This window comes from Lepidothrix coronata, unplaced genomic scaffold (assembly GCF_001604755.1).
Source record: "Lepidothrix coronata isolate B3197 unplaced genomic scaffold, Lepidothrix_coronata-1.0 Scaffold826, whole genome shotgun sequence".
In the NCBI taxonomy this organism is placed as follows: Eukaryota; Metazoa; Chordata; class Aves; order Passeriformes; family Pipridae; genus Lepidothrix; species Lepidothrix coronata.
In genome coordinates, this window is record NW_016691006.1 from 1 (window position 1) to 6113 (window position 6113).

The 6113-nt window shown below is 72.8% G+C and overlaps 1 protein-coding gene across 1 annotated transcript; it reads left to right on the forward strand.

Annotated features, from left to right (window-relative positions):
- Nucleotides 1-183: 183 nt before the first annotated feature.
- LOC108510415 (RNA-binding protein 14-like) lies at nucleotides 184-5248 on the forward strand. The gene is made up of 2 exons (XM_017840088.1): nucleotides 184-603; nucleotides 5080-5248. Exons 1-2 carry the CDS (start codon nucleotides 258-260, stop codon nucleotides 5127-5129), a joined length of 396 nt encoding a protein of 131 aa, XP_017695577.1. The 5' UTR covers nucleotides 184-257; the 3' UTR covers nucleotides 5130-5248.
- The last annotated feature ends 865 nt before the right edge of the window (nucleotides 5249-6113 follow it).

Consider the following 6113-nt stretch of genomic DNA (forward strand, 5'->3'; position numbering starts at 1 on the left):
AGGGCGGTGCGCACGGCACGCAGGCGCGCTGAGGGGAGGGCGGTGCGCACGGTGCGCACGGCACGCAGGCGCGCTGAGGGGAGGGCGGTGCGCACGGCACGCAGGCGCGCTGAGGGGAGGGCGGTGCGCACGGCACGCAGGCGCGCTGCGCACGGCCCGCCCCGCCCCCGCCGCCCTCAGGAGCCGCCGCCATTTTGAGGCCGCCGCCGCTGCCCGTGCCCGCTCCGCTCCCGCTCCCCGCCGGTGCCGCCGCCGCGATGCGTCCCGGCATCAAACTCTTCGTGGGCAACGTCCCCGAGGAGGCGACGGCGGAGGAGCTGAGCGAGCTGTTCGCCGGTGCCGCGGGGCCGGTGCTGGGCATCGCCCTCATGAAGCAGTTCGCCTTCGTGCACCTGCGGGACGAGGCGGCGGCCGCGCGCGCCATCTCGCAGCTCAACGGGCACCAGCTGCACGGCCGCCGCATCGTGGTGGAGCCGTCCCGGCCGCGCCCCACCAACACCTGCAAGATCTTCGTGGGGAACGTGTCGGCCGCGTGCACGAGCGGGGAGCTGCGCTCGCTGTTCCAGCAGTACGGCCCCGTGGTGGAGTGCGACGTGGTGAAAGGTACCGGACCCGCCGCTGGGGCCGCGCGGCCCCCGCCGAGCTCGGCCCGCGCCGCCGGGCGACCCGAGGGACCCGAGTTCCGTCCGACTGCGGCGCCGTCCCCGCCCGGACCCCGGCGCTGCCCGGGCTGGTGGAGCGGGGGGTGCGAGCCCGTGGGGGCTCCCGGAACCTCCCCCCAGGACCCCCGTCCTGGCAGCCGCGTCCTCCATCGCCACCTCCCCCAGCCCCAGGTGGGGCCGTGCGAGCCCGTGTGGGCGACCCAGCAGCCCCCCAGAACCCCCGTCCTGGCAGCCACGTCCTCCACCATCGCCTCCCCCGGCCCCGGGTGGGGCTGTACGAGCCTGTCCGGGCTCCCCAGCCCGCCCCCCCGAGCCCCCCCCATTATCCCCTTGAAGCCACATGTCTTCCATCGCCTTCGCTCGGCGAGCCCCCGTGGGCTCCCCGACCCCTGAACCGCCCCCTTCTCCCCCTTCCAGCCACCCGTGTCCTCCTCCATCGCCTCCCCCGCCCCAGGCGGGGCTGTGCGGCTCTGACGGGGCTCCCCACGCCCCCCAAAACCCACCCCCGCTGTCCCGCCCTCCAGCGCCGCCTCCCCCCGGCCCTGCTCGCTGCACCCTCTGGGACAGCCCGCGGCCCATCCTGCTCCACAGGCACGCCCTGAGGGCGAGGGAGCCGGGAAACCCCCCAGGGGCTCCACGGCTCCACACCGGGGACCCCCAACGGGGTGTGATGGCGTCACCCCCTCGCCCTGACCCTGCTCTGAGCGGGTGTCACCCCCGTGTCACACAGTGTGGCAGTGCCACCACGTGTCCCCCTGACCCTGGTGCCAAAGGTGTCACCCCCGTGTCACACAGTGTGGCAGTGCCACCACGTGTCCCCCTGACCCTGGTGCCAAAGGTGTCACCCCCGTGTCACACAGTGTGGCAGTGCCACCACGTGTCCCCCTGACCCTGGTGCCAAAGGTGTCACCCCCGTGTCACACAGTGTGGCAGTGCCACCACGTGTCCCCCTGACCCTGGTGCCAAAGGTGTCACCCCCGTGTCACACAGTGTGGCAGTGCCACCACGTGTCCCCCTGACCCTGGTGCCAAAGGTGTCACCCCCGTGTCACACAGTGTGGCAGTGCCACCACGTGTCCCCCTGACCCTGGTGCCAAAGGTGTCACCCCCGTGTCACACACAGCGTGGCAGTGTCACCGCATCTCCCCCACCTCGGTGCCAAAGGTGTCACCCCGCTGGTGTCACCCCGCGTGCCCCCACACACAGGTGTCACCCCGGTGATGTCCCACAATGACGTCCCACAACGCACGCGTCCCCCCCATCCTGGTGACGTCTTCGCCGTCCCCTCGCCCACAGGAGGGGGACGTTGTCGCTCTGCTCTCTCGTCCCAGGTCGCAGCTGCCAGCGGAGCCCAGCAGAACCCACCCGCGTCCCCTCGGGCTCAGGGGGTGCCAGGAGGGCTGGGGGGAACACGGGGGGACATCCCCTCCCCTCCTTGGGCTGCTGGGACGGGAGGCAGGAGGGCGGGATGGCAGAGGGGACACAGGAGGAGGTGACTCAGTGCAGACGCTCGAGGGTCCAGGGTGGGTTTGCTCTGCCAGCGACGCTCCTGGCGCACCCTGGGGTGGGCGCTCGCCGGTTCCGGTGGTCCCGGTCTGTGACCGCGGGGGCAGCACCGCGGGGTCGCTGCCCTCCCCGTGCCGGCCCCGGACCCGCCGTGTCACGGGGGTGAGCCCAGGCTACCGCGGGGGCATCCCAGACCCGCTGGGCCGGGTGCCCCCGGGTCCCGCTTCCCCCGCTCTCGCTCTCCTCTCTCTGACGCCTCCGCGCTGCTGTGCCGCGGTTGTGCCGCGCGGCACCGGCTCCTCGCCACGGCCGGGCACTCGCAGGGGGTGCTCAGGGCCCTTCCTCTCTCACCTCCCCCCTCCTCTTCCTCCCTTTCTTATTCTCTTATCTCCCTTTTTCTCTCTCCGCTCTCCCCCCTCTATTCCTCTCTCTCCCTGTCCTCTTCTCTCAGTTCCTTCCCTTCTCTCTCTCTCTCCTGTTCTCTTCCTGTGTGTCCCCCCCACCCCCTTTCCTCTTCCTCTCTCGCCCCTCTCCCCCTTTTCCTCCCTCTCCCCCTCCCTCTGCTGGCGCCGGTTCTCTCCGCTTTGCTCCGCTCACGGCCGGGACGCCCCAGCTGAGCCCCCGGTGCCGACACTGCCGGGGCCCTCGGTCCCCGTGTGCCTGGGGAGGGGCTGGGGGGAGTCCCCCACCCCCTCATGGGGGTGCAGGAGGCAGGGAAGGGGGGCCAGAGGGAGCGGGGGGCTGTGGGGGGGCTGTGAGCCGGGTGGGGCCGGGCAGGCGGGGGCTCCTCAGGCTCTGGCAGGTTCTCTGGGCAGGAGCAATGGAGGCGGTCGCGTCTTTGCCGGCGGAGCGGGGCCCGTCCGTGCCCGTCCTGCGCCCGTCCCGCCGCCGCGCGGCTCGTTAGCGCCGGCTCCGCTAACGAGTTGTGTTTTCTCCCCTCACTGCTCTCTCTGCTGCTTTGTCAGACTATGCCTTTGTGCACATGGAGAACGAAGCCGATGCTAAAGTTGCCATCGAAAACCTAAACGGGAAGGAGGTGAAGGGGCGCCGGGTGAACGTGGAGCTCTCCACCAACGTGCAGAAGAAGGGCGGGGGCCAGGCCCCGCCGCCCGCCCTCGGCGTCGACAAGACCAAGCGCATCGGCCTCGAGTACCGCGAGAAGTTCCAGCCCAAGATCGAGGGCTTCGACCAGCAGCGCCGGGCGGCCGACGCCGCCTTCCCCTCGGCCGCGGGCGCCGGCTACGGCACCGCCTCGTCCCTGTACGATTACCAGCAGCGCTTCGGCGCCAAGTACGACGCCTTCGAGGCGCCGGCCCGGCCCAGCTCCCCCTCCTACTTCGGCAGGGACCGCAGCCCCCTGCGGCGCTCGCCCACCCGTGCCGGCTACGCGGCGGTGACGCTGCCCGTGACGGCGCAGCCGGCCGCCTACCGCGCCCAGCCCTCGGCCTCGCTGGGCGCCGCGTACCGCGCCCAGCCCTCGGCCTCCGTGGGCGTGGCCTATCGCCTGCAGCCCACCACGGGCCAGGCGGCCGCGTACCGCGCCCAGCCCTCGGCCTCGCTGGGCAGCGCCTACCGCTCCCAGCCCTCCGTCGGCTCCCTGGGCGCCGCGGGCGCGCAGCCCGCCGCCAACTCCCTCGGCTCCTACGGCGCCCAGCCCGCCGCCGCCTACGGCGTCCAGCCCGCCGCCAACTCCCTCAGCTCCTACAGTGTCCAGTCCGCCGCCCTGACCTCCTCTTACGGCGCCCAGCCCGCCTCCGGCTACTCGTCCGGCTACGGCGCCCAGCCCGCCGTGGCCGCGTACGGCGCCCAGCCCGCCGCCGGCCCCGCCCCCTCCTACGGTGCCCAGGCCGTGGCCACGCACGTGGCATCCTACGGCGCCCAGCCCGCCGCCGCCTCCTACGGCGGCCAGCCCGTGGACGGCCACGCCGGCTCCTACGGCGCCCAGCCCGGCGCCGTGCTCTCCGCCGGCTACAGCGCCCAGGCCGTGGCGGTGCACGCCAACTCCTACAGCGCCCAGGTGGTGACCGGTCACGCCACCGCCGCCTACCAGCCCGTGGCCGGCCACTCGGCCTCCTACGGCGCCCAGCCCGCGCTCTCCTCCTCGTACGGCGCCCAGCCCACCGTGGGCCACTCGGCCTCGTACGGCGCCCAGCCTGCCGCCGGCCTGCCCGCATCCTACGGCAGCCAGCCCGCCGCTGCCGCGCTTCCCGCCGGCTACGGCGCGCAGGCGGGCTCGTCGCTGGCCGCGTCCTACGGCAGCCAGGCTGCCGTCGCCGCCTCCTACAAGGCGCAGGCCTCCGCCCCGCTGACGGCCGCGTACCGGGCCCAGGCCTCCGGCGCCATGGCGGCGTCCTACCCGGCGCAGCAGCCGTCCTCCGCCGCGCTGGCGGCCGCGTACCGAGCCCAGCCGGGCAGCGCCTACGACGGGCCGAGCCAGCTGGGGCAGCCGGCGGGCTCCTACCTGGGCCTGGCTCAGGCCGCCGCCGCCGCACCGCCCTACGAGCGCACCCGCCTGTCCCCGCCTCGCAGCGCCGTCTACGACGACCCGTACAAAAAATCGTCCGCCCTGGCTAAAAGGTACGGCGCCGGGCGGGGCACCCGCACCCGCCCCTGCCGCTCGCCGGGCACCGGCTCGCCGGGCACCGGCGCGCCCCTCGGGGCTCGACCGGCGTGGCACCGGCGCGGGGGGCGCGATGGTTCCGCTCGTGCTCTACGTCCCGGGGGCGGGATGGGGCTCGGGGCGGGGCGGGGGGAGCCGGCGGCGCGCGGCGGAGCCACCGTGGCACCCGACCCGTCCTGCGCCGGCCGTGCCAGTCGCGATGCGTGCCCGGGTGGGATGCGGTGCCGCCGGGGAGGATCTGGGCACCGTCCGTCCCCCCCCCCAACTCATCCCCGTCTGTTCTCTCGCCCAGGTACGGCTCCGAGCGCCGCCTGTCCGACCTGGCCGATTACCGGCGCTTAGCCGACTCGCCGCTGGGCTACCGCCGCTCGCCCACCAAGTCCCCGCTGGACTACCGCCGGCTGCCGGACGCGCACGCCGAGTACGCCCGGTACTCGGGCGGGTACAACGACTACCTGCCCGCCGCCCGCGTCCACTCGGGCTACCAGCGCCGCCTGTGAGCCGCTCCCGTCGCACGGACTGGGCTTTTTTAGCTGCTTTTTTCGGTTTGCCGCTCTTTATTTGAGTTTTTCTAGAGGGTTCCGCGGTTACGTCGTGGCGCCGCTGGCGCTCGGTGCCGGTTCGTAAGCCACCGAGGCTCTTTTTGTACCACGAGTCGCCCCATTTTTGGGTGAGTCGCCCCGTTTTTGGGTGAATCCCCCCCGTTTCCAGCGTCGTGCCCGGCGCGGTGCCGGGGTTTTTTATGATTGTAAATAAACACTGTCCCAATTCCCGACGCCTCCCGCCTGGTTCTTCCCTGGCCCCGGGGGTTCCCTCCCACCCTCAGCGACAGCTCCCGGTGCCACCATTACCACAGACCCCCCGTTTCGGTGCCGCTCCCGGCGCTGGAGCCGCTTTGCCGCCACGGAAGAGGCGGATTTGGAGCACGAGCTGTGCCGTGCCGGCAGCGGGAAGGGCCGGAGCGCCGGGACAGCAGTGCTGGACTCGGAGCCATCGTGACACTGCTGCGGTGAACGCGAGGGATTGCCGGGCACCGCGGCCTCGTTTTGGGTGAGAAAACCTGGGTTTGAGGGGGCAAAGCCGCGTGTGTGCCGTGGCAGGGGTGGTGGGTGGCGTGTGCCGTGAGTCACCTGTGCCACCGTGACCGAGGGCCGGCCGGGGCTCATTAACACCACGTTAATTAGCCAGGCAGGAGGGTCTAAGGCCTCTCCCCTCCTCTCCAGGGCAGCCACGCGTCCCCCGAGCCAGAGGCAGAGGCGGAGCCAGCGCAGGCGGAACCGGAGACGTCACCGAAGAACAGAAGGAGCACGGAGAGGCAGGAGGGGG